Source organism: Capricornis sumatraensis, chromosome 14 (assembly GCF_032405125.1).
Source record: "Capricornis sumatraensis isolate serow.1 chromosome 14, serow.2, whole genome shotgun sequence".
NCBI classification, from domain to species: Eukaryota; Metazoa; Chordata; class Mammalia; order Artiodactyla; family Bovidae; genus Capricornis; species Capricornis sumatraensis.
In genome coordinates this window covers 79257215-79272762 of record NC_091082.1, presented here as the reverse complement: position 1 = coordinate 79272762, position 15548 = coordinate 79257215, and the positions used below count along the sequence as shown (strand labels likewise).

The following is a 15548-nucleotide window of genomic DNA, read 5'->3' as shown; positions in this document are numbered from 1 at the left end:
CTGATTCTGTGGTTATGGTTTAGAGTTTAGATCACCAACTGAACACAACGTGCTTTTCCAGACCGCTTACGTAGTAGGGCCCGAGACGCGGGTGATTTGGGCCCCCAGCTTGTTCAAGGGCAAAGGGAGGGTGGTGGGTGGATGAGATATGAGGAGGGACACGGGTCTGAGGGGATGGCTCTGGAGCCAGGAGGGGAAGGGAGGGGAGAAGGTGGCTGGTGCTGGTGTTGCTGGGCTGGTTGCTGAGTAGCCTGGAGACCGCTCCCTGCCATGAGGTGGTGGTGCTGGTGTGAGGATTCCTCCCTGCCCCATGCTACATTTCTTTTTCCCCATCAGTGGAAATGTAGTGGTTTCTCAGCAAAAGCATGATTTACAGAAGTGACTGATTGACCGTGTTTAGTGGGAGATCTTCCAGTGTAACCAGGAATTCAAAACCACGCATTGGGTGAAGCTAGGAGGAAAATGTGTTTGGAGGATGAAATGGAGACATGAGAAAATTGCAACAGAAAGGGTAGAGGAGAAGCAGTGAGCTTAGTCAAGGGTCCCAGAGGAGAAGGGGCAGCACCTTGTGGGGTGGGAGGGGGGGTGTGGTCTCTGGAAAACCCACCTTGGTGCATGCATGGGAAGGTGAGTCAGCAATGAGCTGTGCCCACCCACAAGATTATCAAGGTCTTAGTAAGAGGGCTGACTGAAGCAGGGTGGGGGGGCGGAGAGTAGGGGACATGGGGGGAGGGGTCTGTCGTCAGACTTAAACTCACCACTTTCACTTCTGGGTGAGGGCGTGGGAGTAGTAATGTAGATACTTGTGGTGGAATCGCTAAGTTGTGTCCGACTCTTGCGACCCCACGGACTGTAGCCTGCCAGGCTCCTCTGTCCATGGGATTCTCCAGGCAAGGATACTGGAGTGGGTTGCTGTTTCCTTCTCCAGGAGATCATCTCGACCCAGGGATCGAACCCAGGTCTCCTGCATTGCAGGCAGACTCTTTACTGACTTGAGCTACAAGGGAAAAAGCCAAGTCCATTCACAGCAAACAGGTGAGTGAGGAAACGTGAGAAGATGAGAAGAACATAGGAAGGCTTTGGGAATATTTAGGCAAGTCTCCATGGGCTCACCTGAAGGAAGGAGTGCCTTCAGAAAAGGAACCATTGATGGAGGGCTCTGTGCGGGCTCTCAGCTGACTCTGGGGCCTGGAGACTAATGAGGACAGCCCCCTCCCCCAGCAGCTCATCGAGCAGACCCCAGACCTAGAAGTGGGGACAGCAATGGACATGGAGCTGAAGCTGAGGGTCCTTGAGTCAAAGTTTCTTCTACAGGAAGCTCTTGTGGGAAGATCAGCGGTCCTTTCTCCTCTTGTTCTAACTTCTGAGCAAGCACATCCCAAAGGTCTCCTGCAGCATCACCTGGACTCTGGATGGTTCTGAGCAGGAGAGAGATTTCCCTTCAAGGCTTCCCCAAGAGAGACTTGATAGGAAAGCAGCAGCTGCCTTAGAACCAGGAGCCGGGCGGGAGTGCCCTTCAGCCCCTGACCACCCCCTTCTCTCCACCAACAGTGCTCTGCTGCTCTCCCAGGAAAATAAGGAACCAGAGGTTTCCTGACAACTTGGAGAGAAATCACACTTCTCTTCAAAGGAATTAAAACCGTGCCCACGTCATCCTTCATCCTGCGTCCAAGAAAAGCCTCTTCTGCAAAAGTATAAGGAAAAGACACCCTCCTTCTGCCTCTGTGACATCAGAGCCAGCCATCCTGTGGGTGGACGGCTGGGGTTGGGGGCCAGTTGTCATGTGTCATCAGGCAGGAGTCACCTGCTTCCTATGTGGTCTCCTGTGTGGTTTCCCATCCTGTTAGACCTGATGGAAAAGGACCTCGGTTTGTCTGCATTTCTCCAAGGCCCTTCTGGGTCTAACCTTCATGGTTCAAGGTTAATGAAAATAAACCCAGTCTGGGCTTCCCTGGTGGTCCAGTGGTTAAGAGTCTTCCTGCCAATGCAGGGGACATGGGTTCCATCCCTGGTCCAGGAAGATTCCCACATGCCTGGGAGCAACTAAGCCTGTACGTGAGCCACAACTATTGAGCCTGTGTGCTAGAGCCCAGAAGCTACAACTACTGAAGCCCTCAAGCCCTAGAACCTGAATTCCACAAGAGAAGCCACCGCAATGAGTAGCCCCCCACCCACCGCAACTAGAGAAAAGCCTGCACGTTACATTGAAGATGCAGCACGCCCATAAATAGATGAATAGATAAATCTTTAAAAACAAAAAAACCCAGTCTGTCCCAGAGGTCACAGGGAGGTGGTGCAGTTGTGTTAGGCTGTGGGAACAGCGGAGAGGCAGAGAAGGTGGCGGGTTGGAGCAGAGACCTGGCGGTAGTCTTGAAGGTTTTCACCTTCAGAGGAAGCAGATTTCTGGGCCATTGCAGACAGAGGCTTTGGGGACAGCTTGGGGCCCATCTCGGTTCTCTCCCCGTGGAGGCAGCATGCTCCATAAAGGGTTTTTCTTTTTCATCTTCCTCTTTTGCCGCCTCCTCCTTCCTCCTCCTCTTCCTCTTCTTTTTTGTTTGGTTTTTAGTTACTGTTGTTGTTTTAATTTTCCTGCTTGTCACCCTTCTTCCTGGAAGAGCAGTATCTCAGAATTCAAGGCTCAGATGTGGCGTTGAGAAAGCCGACCGCCTGTCCTCCCACAGGTGGGTGTCTGGCTGTCCCTGCTATGGCTGTACTCTATTAGATCACTGCCCAGGGCACAAGTTCTGGCATCTCCCTGAGTCACCCCATCTTGGGATTCCACATTTTAACTTTTCCTCAGCACTAACCGCCATCTCCCCTCCTTTAACTTAAGCCCAGGACCTGTCGCTGGGTCTCGGGTGGGTTTGGGGAAATAAGGTATTTATTTGCACCTGCCCACTGTTGCCAAATGTGCCCCTCAGGGGGCTGGCTTCTCATGGTCCCGGGGAGGCCTGAGCAGAGCTGAGAAATGGGCAGTTTGCCGTCCAGCAGCCCATCCTGTGACTGGCAGCTTCATGGGCCGGTGTGGTGCTACCCATCTGCTGCCCACAGCTCAGGGACCACCCTGGGCACCTGGCCAGGCTTTGTGCCCCCATCTCGTCACCCGGGCCTGCAGGTCTCACCTCCCACAGGAAGCAGTGTCTCAACTCTCAGAACCCTGTCTTACAAAGGGGCCTCAGGAGGGATTGCAGGCCTCTTCCACCTTCCCCAGACCACCCCGCTCCCCCAGGCACCGAGGTACATTTAACAACCATCCCTGGCCCCTGGGAACTGTTGTCAAATCCAATCACTGGTTCTAGGGCTCTCACAGAGGGGTGGGGGGTGGGGTCACACCGGCTGAAAGGGGGTTACCCTGGGGGGAAGCAGCACCTGTTAAATCTCAAACAGGGGGCTTCCCTGGTGGCTTAGTGGTGAAGAATCCGCCTGCCAATGCTGGAGACACAGGTTCCATCCTCGATCTGGGAAGATCCCACATGGCGCAGAGCAACTAAGCCCGTGCACCCCAACTACTGAGCCTGTGCTCGAGGGCCTGGGAGCTGCAAGGACAGAAGCCCTCATGCCTAGAGCCTGTGCTCCGTGACAAGAGGAGCCCCAGCAATGAGAAGCCCGCACATCACGACTGAAGAATAGCCCCACTTGCTGGCCCTTGTGTTCTGAGATGCTGCTCTTCCAGAAAGAAGAGTGACTAGCAGGGAAATTAAACGACAAGAACTAAAAACCAAATGAAAAAGAAGAGGAAGAGGAGGAGGAAGGAGGCAGCAAAAGAGGAAGAAGAAGAAAAGCCCTTTATGGAGGACATTGCCTCTATGGGTGGAGAACTGCATGCAGTGACAAAGACCCAGCACAGCCAAGAATAATAAATAAACGATCCCAAGTAGGGAGACGCAGGGGCTGTGCTGGGGCAGGACCAGACCGCAGACTCCCGCACTAGCTTCCTGGAGCTCCCCCACAGCTATTGCTCTGGGATGTCTTATCTCTCCAGATCCTGTGTTCCTGACATAGTTATAAACCTGTTATGTTAAATGTCATCACTAAAATGACAGCCAAGGTTAAAAAAAACCCCAAAGGTAAATATATATATATGGTAAATATATATATATTTATATCTATATTTATATATATACCTTTGGTTTATATACATATTTATTAAATATATATAAACCAAAGGTATATATATTATATATATCTATAATATATAATAAATATATATACAATATTTATATATATAAATGTATATATTTACCCTATATATATATATATATCAGTTCAGATCAGTTCAGTTGCTCAGTCGTGTCTGAATCCTTGCAACCCCATGAATTGCAACACCCCAGGCCTCCCCATCCATCACCAACTCCCAGAGTTCACTCAGACTCACATCCATTGAGTCAGTGATGCCATCCAGCCATCTCATCCTCTGTCGTCCCCTTCTCCTCCTGCCCCCAATCCCTTCCAGCATCAGAGTCTTTTCCAATGAGCCAACTCTTCGCATGAGGTGGCCAAAGTAGAGTTTCAGTTTTAGCATCATCCCCTCCAAAGAAATCCCAGGGCTGATCTCCTTCAGAATGGACTGGTTGGATCTCCTTGCAGTCCAAGGGACTCTCAAGAGTCTTCTCCAACACCACAGTTCAAAAGCATCAATTCTTCGGCGCTCAGCTTTCTTCACAGTCCAACTCTCATATACATACATGACCACTGGAAAAAGCATAGCCTTGACTAGATGGACCTTTGTTGGCAAAGTAATGTCTCTGCTTTTCAATATGCTATCTAGGTTGGTCATAACTTTTCTTCCAAGGAGTAAGCGTATACATATATATATATATATATATATATATATATATATATATATATACCTTTGGTTTTTATATATTTATATATATAATTATACATTAATATATATTAAATATATATAAATCAAAGATATATATATATATATATGGCCTTGGGCAATTCTAAAACAATTATCCTTAGCCCAAAGAAAATGTGGCCATTCCTCTGAACCACGTAGTTTATGGTGGAAGAGACGTTAGAGGTCAGCTGGTCTGAGTCACTCCCGTTGCCCTGAGGCTGGCCCTGGCTCTGTCTCTCCCTACATTCTCCACTTGGCTCTGCTTCCGTCCTGCCTCCTGTCTCATTGGTGCCCTCGTCACTCGGTCCTCCGCACTGGAACCCGCAGGTCCTCCTCCGTGTCCTCTCTCGCAGCCCTTCCATCAGACCCGTTTCGGAATCTATGCATTTTTTCTCAGAATCGGCTCACGAACATGGCTCCTCTCTGCCCCTGCCTTAGATCAGGCCATCGTCATCCTCCTTTGGCCCGCTGTGGTGCTTCTTCTCCTCAGCTCCCCTCCTGGGCCCGTCTTCTGTGTCTGTCATCCACCCAAAGATGAAAACCATGGAGTGAAAACCGGGACTCCTTACCGGCACCCCCTCAGCCTTCACGGCGTGCCCGGCCCGCTCACCACATGCCTCGCACAGGCGCCTCGCGAGGCGCTCCCGGAAGGGGATATGGCTACACAGGAAACGGCTCCACGACGGGGGACGGCGAAACTGGGAGCCACACAGAGGCCGGAGTGAGGCCCCTCTAAGAGGACCCACAGCGGGAAGCTGGCCACCCGCTCTAGAGCGGACGGGCCGAAGAGAGGAGATGGTGTTTCCAGAGCTTAGGAGCTGGGAACCTGTCTGCTAGAGCTCGTCCACAGAGAGGGCGGCCATTGGTGGGGATGAAAGCCACAGAGGAGCCCAGTCACTGTTGCGATGCTGCCCAGCACCGAGGGATTAGGGGACAACCGTCTACGTCTCCGTTCCTCCCACCCTGCAGCCTCCTGCCAGTGTCTTGCCTTGGCTGAACCGAGCCAGAAGCCAGGGAACCCTGCAAACAGTGTTTTGGGGGGCAGCTCCCTTCACAGTGCAGACCAGGGCAGAGGGTGGATCTGAGAGCGAACAGGCAGGTGACTGGTGTGTTCCCCTAATTCCAAGTTCAGCTACAGTTAATCATTAAACTGCTCCAGACCTTTGTGATACCCTCTGGGAAATGGTTTTATCTCCTTCATTTTAGAAAATGCCTCCTCCTTCTGCAAGACCAGTGGGGATGTTTTCTTCTCTCTGGAATGAGCACACACCTCAGAAAGTGTTAGCTACCCCTCACCTGGGCTCCAGCAGCTTGTTTAAATCTCTCTTGATGGGACTTGCCTCCAAAGTGTTGTCATGTATCATTCCCGGGTCTGATTTCCGCCGCTCCTCTTGGAGACCCTCAAGGACAGACGTGTTGTCACAGGTCTACATGTTCTCAGGACCCAACCTGGGGCGTGTAGGTGCTGAGTCCATGCAGGCATGTACAAACAAGGAAGCCATGGGGTGTCTCCCCACCGTGTCACAGCAAGTGAGTGGCAGAGCAGGGCTTGAGCCCAGGTCTCCGGTCCAGTGCCCTTTTCACTCTGGGATTTGATCTTGAATTTTCAAGGATCAGAAATTGAAAACCCTGAAGACAGTCCCTGGGCTTATGTATTATGAAGTAAAACATGATATATAGAACATTCCTGAGTCTTCCAAACCTTCTTAATCTATATAACATGCTGGGAGACTGTGGAGATAGTGTGGACAGACACAAACCTTCCTATTTTTTTGTTACACCCGAGACTGAATTCTGCTAGACTTGTGTCCTTTTGATTCTAACTAAAAGCCAAATGCATGCTGTTTCAGAATGTTAGTTTATTTGTTATGTGTTCCCCAAAAATGAATAAGAAGACATATCTAAGTGAAGAAGAACAGTGGGGTCAAGTTGAGGCCCGGGATCTACCAGATACTAAAGCACATGACGAAGTGTCTCAAGAAAGGAAGAAAGAAGGGAAGGGAGGAAGGGGAAGAGGGGGAAAATAATTTAAATAGCGACATCACAGACTTTCTTTGGAATTTCTAGAAAATTCTCAGCTAAAAGATGCATCAGTTTATGAAGCTTAAAAATAACATTTAAAAGCAACTCAGTATGAGCTCTTAGGGAGCAGATGGGATGTAATTTTCTCTTGTCTTTTTTGGTTTGAGTTAATAACTCTTTAGTAGGAGGACCATTATAATTCCATTGATGGCAGGAATAAGGCACTGTTTACTGCAGTAAGGAGATATACAAGCTCTAAAAGTAATTTTGATGATTTTTTTTTCTTATTTATAAGAACTGAAATCTTTGGCTGTTCCTGTTACATAAGCTATTATACCCAGAGGGGGAAGATTTTAATAAAATGGAGCTCTTACTCATTTCCACTAAATAACCTCCTAGGAATGACAGCGTGCCAGCTGGAAATGTTGAAGTGGTTAGAGAAATGTATTTGTTAGACAAAGAAACATCAGCCTTTATAGTTCTATTATTGGGGCTCTCTAACGTCAGCAAGCACAGTGCATCGATTCCATTTTTGGAGCTGAGTCACAGGCCTGATGGAGCTTCAAAGGAAGGAGACAGACCCTGCCCTGGGAAAATTTACTGCTTGGTTCTGCTTGGCTAAGAACATTGCCCTGAAACATCTCAAGTCCTTATTGTATAGCAGAACACAAGTGCTTATTTTTGTGTGTGTCTATGCATCACTGACTCGATGGACATGAGTCTGAGTGAACTCCAGGAGTTGGTGATGGACAGGGAGGCCTGGCATGCTGTGATTCATGGGGTCACAAAGAGTCGGACACGACTGAGCAACTGAACTGAACTGAATGAGATGAAAGTTTGATTGCTTGAGGACATATATTGGACAAGACAACATCTTGGAGAGTGAACAAGGTCAGTGGATGACCTAGGCATACTGACCAGAACCGGGCCAGACACACAGTGGTAGGGTGAGTGGTCCTCTGTGGGCCATTCAGCAGGTGGAAGGAGACTATCTGTGAGGGTCGCATGCTGGGCCTGTCAGAATCAAGACTGACAAGGGGCAGGCCACCGGGCAGCCTGATAGAGCAGTGGTCCCCAAAGTGGACTTCAGGGGCCCTGAGGGTGCTGGAGCGGCTGTCACTAGGACGTGGGCTTCCTACAGCCAATGGGCTCATACGTCATTCAGGTATGTTTTGCCATAGAATTGACAACTTTCACTTGCAACTTTTCCCCACGGAGAGCAGATGTTTGGCATTTACCACCACACCATTGCCTGGAGCTCCCTGAGACCCTTTCAGGGGATCTGCATGGGCAAATTGTCTGCATAATAATACTAAGATACCATTTTCCATTTTTACTCTCCTTTTATGAGTGTGCAGAAGCTACGTGACATGTGATAATGCAACACTGGATGCAGAGTAGATATGAATATCCAGCTATCTTCTCTTAAGCCCAAACAGAGATGTGCAAAAATATAAATGCCACTCTTCTCACTAATTTTTTTCTTTTGGAAAATGATTATTTTTTATAAAAATATGATTTATGTTAACATATAACTGGCTCATTATGATCTTGTGTGCTTGCGTGCTAAGTCACTTCAGTCGTGTCCAACTCTTTGTGACCCTGTGGACTATAGCCTGCCAGGTCTCTCTGTCCATGGGATTCTCAAGGCAAGAATACTGGAGTGGGTTTCTATGCCCTCCTCCAGGGGATCTTCCCAACCCAGGGATCGAACCCACATCTCTTATGTCTCCTGCATTAGCAGGCAAGTTCTTTACCACTGAGCCACCAGGGAAACCATTCCCTTCTCCAGGGGATCTTCCCGACCCAGGGATTGAACCCAGGTCTCCTGCATTGCAGGCAGATTTTTTACCATCTGAGCCACAAGGGAAATCCCATTGTTATCTTAAAGTGAATTAATTAATTAAAGAGTCTTTTTTAGTTTCTCAATTTTAATCTCAAATATGGTAAATAATAATACATAAAACCCACATAAGCAAAATCTCTTTGGTGTCCTCAAACTTCTTAAGGGATTTTATTTTGTGGAGTGGCTTTGGGTTCCTAACAAAATTGAGTGGAAAATAGAGAAAGATGGACAGACGCACAGATGAGTGCATTAGATTCTTGTGCTAAGAAAGAGGAGAGAATGTGGTGGAGGGGAACTCTAACTGCGTTTTGTACATCCTCCTGCCTTGTTCTGGAGTTGAACAGGCCTGCTGCTTTAGGGTATCTCTGTGAGGGCCCAAATTTAGATGCTGTGTGACTCAGACATGAGCCTGGTCTCCAGAGAGGGTCCTCCAGGGGCGGAGAATGCAAGCTGTCCTCCTGCTTGGGACTAGATGACACAGGGCTGGTCAGGGCAGTTGGGATAGATTCTCCAGTCTTGGTTATCAGGTCATGTGTGTAGATCAAGTGCTATGTCTCTTTATCTTCATAACTAAAATTTTGTTAAATCTCAAGAGTAAACCACGTTAAAAGGGGAACAACCACATCTTGGTCTGCTCACCTGCCACCTTGAAGTTCTGTAGGAAACACATACAGAGAGGAGAAAGGGGGAACTTTGGCCTTAAACCCCAGGATAAGGGGGAGAAAAAAAAAAATCCCCTGGTCTGTCAAGCTTGTCCAGAGAGAAAGCTTGATTTGCTGAAAGAGGTCAGTTACTTTCTCTGCTCCATTCCCCCGGGCCACAGCCCAGCTTTAGAGCACGGCAGCAGTGGGACAGGCCCACAGCTGACCTGGGCAGAGCTGAAGGTTGAGTGAGGCTGCTCCTATCCCACCGACATGGTCAGGCCACACACAGCTGCTCCCAGACCCAGCTGACTTCATCCGCTACAGGAGACGCATGAGGGATCCCGAGAACAGGCCAAAGCAAGCAAGCCTGAAAGCCAGGCCTTCCTGTACCACAACCACACAGAAGGACGTCACTCCTCTCCTTTTGCCAAGGACCACCCATACTCTCACCGTTTGTGGACGCAGAGAGCATCACTCCTGGCACTGGGCCAAGGGTAGCAGCATGCCTGCGGGGCAGGCAGAGCTCTTGTCAACCTGGGGACCACAAGTGGGGGTCCCCAGGGTCCTTAAAGGTCCAGGAGTGAGGTGTTTGTGCTATTTCATAGGTAGAAGGGTCTAGAGTTTTCATTAGATTTTCAAAGGTGGGGGGAATCCTTGCTCAGAAAAGGTTAAGAATCACTGTGTTATGACTCATTTATTTTTGTAACTGGAAGTTTGTACCTCTTAATTTCCCTCCCCTATTACAACCCCCCACCCCCACCACCAAAAAAAAGAATCACTGTGTTAGAGGCCAACCCTGCTTATAGCTGCCCTGTTGAGGGTTTTGAAAAAAAATTCCATTCAATAGCATTAACTCAGCAAATAGGTGAGTTGTTCTCCACGCCTGGCTTGATGCTACGGGCTGGAAACGCAACAGTGAGCAAGACCAGATGCTACCTGTTTGTCACGGAGGACCATAGATATAAATAAAATAACAACAGAAATGCATATCCAGTCTCAAATCAAGCATCGCTCTGAAGGGAAAGAACCTGGTTCTATGATAGACACAACAGTGGGTGAACAGCGTTTTGGTTTTGTATATTTTTAAATTTTTGGATAGGTAATATATTCATGTTCAAAAATTCAGTAGAATTATATAGCAAAAATTCCACCCCTCACACATACCTTTACTCATAACTCCCAGCTACGCCATGGAAGCTTTCAGTGTTTTACAGACTAGTGAATTGGCCTCCTAACAGATTAGGGGAAAAAGAGAAAGCTTACCTGAGAATATGAAACTTGAAATTTGAAACACGAATGTGAGTTAACTAAGTGAAGAGGAATGAAAGGGGATGGGGGGAAGCACAGAGGCAACAGCTTGTGCAAAGGCCCTGGGGCTAGAGACACATTAGAAAGAAAGCCTGTGTGGCTGGAGTGCATGAAGCAAGGGGAGGGACACCCAGGAAGCTACTGAGTGAGGAGTATGCTTAGCACTGTGGGCTTTAACGTAAAAGCCCTGGGAAGCTACGGAATGATGAAGGGAGATAACCTTCCCTCATAGTGTTTTTGGGAAAATATCACCCTGACTATAGTATGGAGAATAGATTGGAAGGAAAAGCAATTAATGGGCTTTTATTCAGCTCAGGTGAGAAACGGTGTGGCTTGGTGGTGGTGATATATCTATATATTTTGCAAGAAATATATTGGCATGCAAGATTCTTGCTTGTCAACACATTTGTTTCAGTTTTCTTAACTGAGTGGAAGAAAAATCCATAACGAGTTTATTCAGAATGTAGTTAACACTTGGCTCTATTTTGTCCAAGCATGTAGCCCCACTGAAGGATAATTTAGCTCTTTGACGGGCAAAGAGCTGAAGTCTCATACAACACTGCTCGAAGTCATCTGGTTTAGACTCCCACCCGAGCACCCCAAAGCCATCTAGCTCCCTGCTGCAGGAGCCCTCCAGTGGCAGGAGGTTGTCACTGTTACACAGTCACGGCAGAAGGACCCTGCGGGTGATGTTCACCAATTAGGGAGCAAATGATTAAAGCACCTGATGGCTCCAGCGGCTTTGGTGCTTGCATGCTGAGTTTTCCTTCTCTTGTGACCCCCAGGATGGCCTATTCTGAGGAGCAAGGAGGTGTGCCCTGTGGTTTCACCCGCCAGAATTCTGGCAACTCCATCTCCTTGGACTTCGAGCCCGACATGGAGTACCAGTTTGTGGAGCGGTTGGAAGAGCGCTACAAGTGTGCCTTCTGCCACTCCGTGCTGCACAACCCCCACCAGACGGGCTGTGGGCACCGCTTCTGCCACCGCTGCATGCTGTCCCTGAGGTGAGCTCCGGCCAGCAGCGGCCAGCGTGTTCCCGGGAGCCGTCTGTGGCCACTCAACTACCATCAGGGTTTCGGGAGTTGCTGTGGTTGCCCACAGAACCACAGATACGAGGACGGGCTTTCCCAGGGCCCTTCTCTGATAGCCTGAGGAGTAGAACCTTCATTTTCTTCCCGCTATCCTATTGATCGTCACCTTTTCTTAAAATTCAAACCACACCTGTTTCGCACGTGAGGGCCAACCTCGGCGCACAGCCTACACGGGGAAGGACCTGTCTCCCAAGAGGGTCTTTCTTGTAGGCACCCTGACCTTCCCCTGCCTTGAGGCAGGGCACAGAGGTGAAGAGTTAGAGGTTCAGTGTGAAACAAGACCCTCTAGAATCTTCTATTCTAGTGGAGGAGCCAGGTGGTGGTACAGTGTGATAGCATAAGACCGCCAAGGGAACGTTGGCAGAGAACATCTGACTCTGCCTGCGGGACTTCCTCTTGGACTCACATCCTGGAGGATGAATGGGACTTTCAGGACTTTCACTGAGGAGGTGCTGAAATTGGGGTACCAGAGGGCCCCTTCTGGAAAGAGGGAACAGCATGAATAAAGACGGGCCTGGCCTGCCCGGGGGGAACTTCAGGGGGTCAAGTGTGGCTGGAGCGCTGGGGGTGCTCCTAGAAAGGTTGTTGAGGTCAACCCTTAACTCTGGCTTCATTTTGATTTTTCTTTGCAGAGAACTGGACGCAGTCCCACTCTGCCCTGTAGATAAGGAGGTGATCAAATCTCAGGAGGTAAGACGATCCCTGGTTTGGGATGGAGCAGCCAGTGTCCTGGGTTGAACTGGACAGAGGAGTTGGAGCGGGAGAGCAGGAGGGGGACCCTTCCTTGGAGTCCAGATTCCTCTGCTGTGTGGTCAGGTTGGACCCCACTCCCACCCCTGTTCGAGAGAGGAGTGTTTGGGTCCTTACTGAATCCCCAGGTCTTTTCCCCCACATCCTCTTTACCCTCTTTCTATCCGAGCTCTAGTTACTGTGAGTTGCTTGCAGAAATGAAACATCTGATTTCCTCCAATTCACTTTCTCATCTGTTTCGTCTCTCAAACTTTCTTTTAGTAAGTCTAACAATAGCTTTATTGAGATACAATGCATATGCCATAAAATTTGCCTTTAAAGTGTGCATGTTTCTGGGGTGTGTGCCTAGAAGTGGAATGACTGGGTCATGGGATAACTCTATGTTTAACATTCTGAGGAAACGCCAGGTTGTTTTCCAAAGCAGTATCCTTTCCAGCAAGGTATGAAAGTTCCTAATTTCTCTAGATCCCTGCCAAAATTTGTTGTGGTCCATCTTTTTTATTATCGCCTTCCTAGTGGTTATGAAGAGATACCTCATGGTTTTGATGCTCCAGTGTTTGAAGACTTGGAGCACTATTTCATGTGCTTGGCTGATTGGATATCTTCTTTGTAGAGATTTCTATTCAAATCCTTTGCCCATTTTTTAAAGTGGGTTATTTGTCTTTTTAGTCAAACGTACATGTGCCTTCTCTTTGCTCTTATAATGTGTTTTCCATATGCCTAGCTGTACTTGTGTCTGCCTCACCCACTAGCCAGGGGTTGGCATACTACAACGCGGGATTTGTTGGGACTGATCCAGCCTGCCACCTGTTTTTGTACGGCCTGTGAGCTAAGAATGGCTTTTATATTTTTAAATCATTGAAAAAAATCAAAAGAAGGGTACACAAGAACTCTGTACTATTTTTGCAACTTCTTGTGAGTCTATTTCAAAGTAAAAATTTATAAATCAAAAGAATAGTGTTCTGTAACATGTGAAAATCATATGAAATTCACATTTGTGCCCATAAATAACATCTTCTTGGAACACAGGCATGCACATTCACTTAAGTGTTGTGTACAGCAGGGCTGAATAGTGACAACAGAGGACATCGCAATGTAGATGACAAAGCTGAAAATAATTTACTCTCTGAACCTTTACGGAGAAAGTTTGCCAACCTCTGGCTTGTGCTGAAACATAAGTCAGCAGAGCTTCAGTGGTACCACCTGATGACTAATACCACGTTTACCCTGGGACAGGAAGCGGAAAGCATCGCCCCCATCCACAGCCCCGCCTCCTGACCTTTGAGCATGTGGGGTCAATTTCACCGCCAGATTTCCCCCAGCTTCAGCCTACTGCAGTAAGCATTGAATTACCTGGCTTGTATGTTTGGTGGCCTGTCAGATGTGTCTGAGATGGTCTTTTCTTATATGGTGGCGAATCTGGTATTTCCATTCCAACCACTGACTGGAAGTTTCCACCCAACTTTTGAGATGAACTGAAGACCAAATTAATAATAGATTCCTTCACGTTGCTCTAAAGCCTTGGAGTGTGTGAATCTATCATGTTTATCTTTTAGGTGTTTAAAGACAACTGCTGCAAAAGGGAAGTCCTCAATTTGTATGTTTTTTGCAAAAATGCTCCCAGATGTAATGCCAAGATTACTCTGGGACGATACCAGGTTGGTATTACTCATGAACAGTGTCTGCCATTTTCCAGTGTCATGTACTGAACACATTTTTATGTGTCATTTCCTGGGCTAAGCGTGGTACAGGGTTTTGGTGGGTGGCCCTCAGAGAATTTTTGTCTAGCAATACCGTTGGCTACAGTGTAGCATACCAAAGGCTAGGGTATGAAATGAATCTCACAAGAAGAGATTCATTTTATATGGAACACATGGAGAACATACCAATGTGTGCCAGACCTTGAATTATAGGTCAGGGTTCACTGATTCAAAAGAGCATGGGACATGCTGGGCAAAAGAAATGGTCAAGCCAAGAACACTTCATTTTGGAAAACTGTGAAGGACTTGGGATTCCAGGCCATGACTGCAGAAAGACATAGTTGTAAGGGTCCCTGCCTGGAAGCATTTCAGGTGCTGGGGTGGGTGTTTCCTGGCTGCTATGGGCCCTGCTCTCTTAGAAGTTATGATCTAAAGGAAGATGACACAGACCAGAACAGAGCTGGGATGCGGTGTGAAGGTGAAGCGTGGGTAAGAGACGCAGGCAAACAGGTATGGGCCGGGGGGTGACGGGATGTCGAGTTCCTTTCAGATGAAACTGCCCTCCGTTACTCTCCCATCCATCAGCAGAAAGCCGTTAAATGGGAAGCAGGAAGCGCTGCTTTGCCAGAGCGAGCCCAGGTCAGGTTCCATCAGAATAGGAGGCAGGCGTCTCTAGCTTCCAGGGAACTGTTTGGAGACTGCTGAAAGTTTCCGCTCCCCTCCTCCCACACCACGCTGTGGAATGTATTTCTAGTGATCCAGTCCTTTCCCCAGCATTCCTCCAAACCCCCAGGCACTGAGCTCAGAAATGTGTAAATGATTTCCCTGTTAACCCAAGAATTTCTTTGGAAGTTCACGGAAGGTTTTTATGTTTTCTGAGACAGTCCCTCACCACCTGTTTTGATAGCCAGGTCCAATAGTAGGATCCCTTGACCAACTTGGTTGTCACTAAGCCTGAGAAGGAAATGAGGCTCAAATGGCCATTGGTCAGCTCTCGTGACCAGATCATCACCTTCTGGAGAATAGTGGATGGTTTCTCTTCACCTGTTTCTTTCGTATTAATATTTCCTCTTACTCTCTGTTCTCCGTCACCTGTGTGGTAAACTGTAGGATTTCACAGGATGCAGAGTCTTGATGAATGTTGACTGTTTTGGTGACAGCTGAGGGGTAGCATCCGTGAATTTTGGAGAAGATGTAGATTTCAGCTGTCACTGTCATTACTAGAGGCAAAGGAGAATAGCTATAATGTTTATTTACCTCCTGTAGAAAAACTATGTGCCCTTTTTTTTTTTCCTTCAGAGGAGGGGTCAGCAAACTATTTCTCTCAGAAGCCAGATAGAA

General features: G+C 48.0%; 1 protein-coding gene across 1 annotated transcript in view; it reads left to right on the top strand.

Moving 5' to 3' along the window:
* TRAF5 (TNF receptor associated factor 5) overlaps window positions 1-15548 on the top strand; it is a 44438-nt gene that overhangs the window by 18323 nt on the left and 10567 nt on the right. Inside the window, exons 2-4 of the mRNA XM_068986516.1 lie at window positions 11452-11670; window positions 12390-12447; window positions 14064-14165. Of these exons, the coding sequence (XP_068842617.1) occupies window positions 11453-11670; window positions 12390-12447; window positions 14064-14165 (378 nt within the window). The 5' untranslated portion in view covers window position 11452. The remainder of the gene's footprint in view (window positions 1-11451; window positions 11671-12389; window positions 12448-14063; window positions 14166-15548) is intronic.